The sequence below is a fragment of the Seriola lalandi genome, unplaced genomic scaffold (genome assembly GCF_002814215.2).
Source record: "Seriola lalandi dorsalis isolate HSWRI2012SDOR001 ecotype SW California unplaced genomic scaffold, Sedor1 jcf7180002046916, whole genome shotgun sequence".
NCBI classification, from domain to species: Eukaryota; Metazoa; Chordata; class Actinopteri; order Carangiformes; family Carangidae; genus Seriola; species Seriola lalandi.
Genome location: NW_019517479.1, coordinates 1 through 995, shown reverse-complemented (window position 1 = coordinate 995; position 995 = coordinate 1). Strand labels below are relative to the sequence as shown.

Genomic DNA, 995 nt, shown 5'->3' with positions numbered 1-995 from the left:
ACAGAAAGCCAAGTTAAATCTAAATTATTCCATTTATTTAATCCCACCAAGTCAAAAGCAGGATTAAAACTGTTTCACTGAATAAATACATGGAACAATGTGGTGATAGTAATCTACACCAGCCTTTTTGCCTTGGGAAATTCACAAGCTACCCAGCAGTATATTAACTAATTATAATTAGCCTTTACCAGCTGCAACATGGTTTTTCCTCATAATGAGTGCTTTTACTTTTGTTATATATTTTCATATATTTTCTGGATATTTAATTTCTATATCATAAAAAACTATGCCTTTCATGCCTGTCTCTAGAACGATACCAAGCCAGTGAGGATGATGTGCCAGAAAAGTAAGTTCTCTCACGCCACCATCCCTGAAGCCAACTTCCAGGTAATGTCCATGTTTTGCAGTATGTGGTTTTGACTGCCATGCAATTTGATATTACAACAGTTTGTAAACAGATTTCAATGAAATATGGTGGAGAGATTAACCAAGATTCAAAGAACAAATGGTTCAATTTTTGCATCAAACCTTTAGATTTGTGGTTTTTAAGATGATTTCCATAGCTGTAACTTCTAATAGATGTATTTTAAACAGCAACCTGTTTTTCATGATGGAAAAAAACAGATAATCTGTAAATGAAATGACATTAAAAACAGAATGTTTTTGGGCAGATCCTACTGATGCCCTATAAAGGGAATGACCTAAGCATGCTCATCTTCCTGCCCAATGAGATAGAGGACGATACAACAGGCTTGGAGAAGGTAGGACACATACAATAGACAAATGCACAATTCTAAACAGACAGACTGACTACAAATGGATTTTCTGTCCACCTCCAGCTGGAGAAGGAGCTGACCTATGAGAAATTTGTGGAGTGGACTCATCCAGATTTAATGGGTCAAACCGAGGTGGAGGTGAGACTGCCTCGATTCAAGATGGAGGAGACGTACGACCTGAATGATGTCCTGAAAAGCATGGGCATGGAGGATGTTTTT

The 995-nt window shown here is 37.3% G+C and overlaps 1 protein-coding gene across 1 annotated transcript; it reads left to right on the top strand.

The window, feature by feature from the left end:
* Positions 1-7: 7 nt before the first annotated feature.
* LOC111648758 (leukocyte elastase inhibitor-like) lies at positions 8-989 on the top strand (the record flags this gene model as incomplete). Its single annotated transcript, XM_023398497.1, has 3 exons — positions 8-387; positions 672-761; positions 840-989. Coding segments are annotated over exons 1-3 (297 nt in total), but the record flags the coding sequence as incomplete, so codon positions are not given.
* Positions 990-995: the final 6 nt, after the last annotated feature.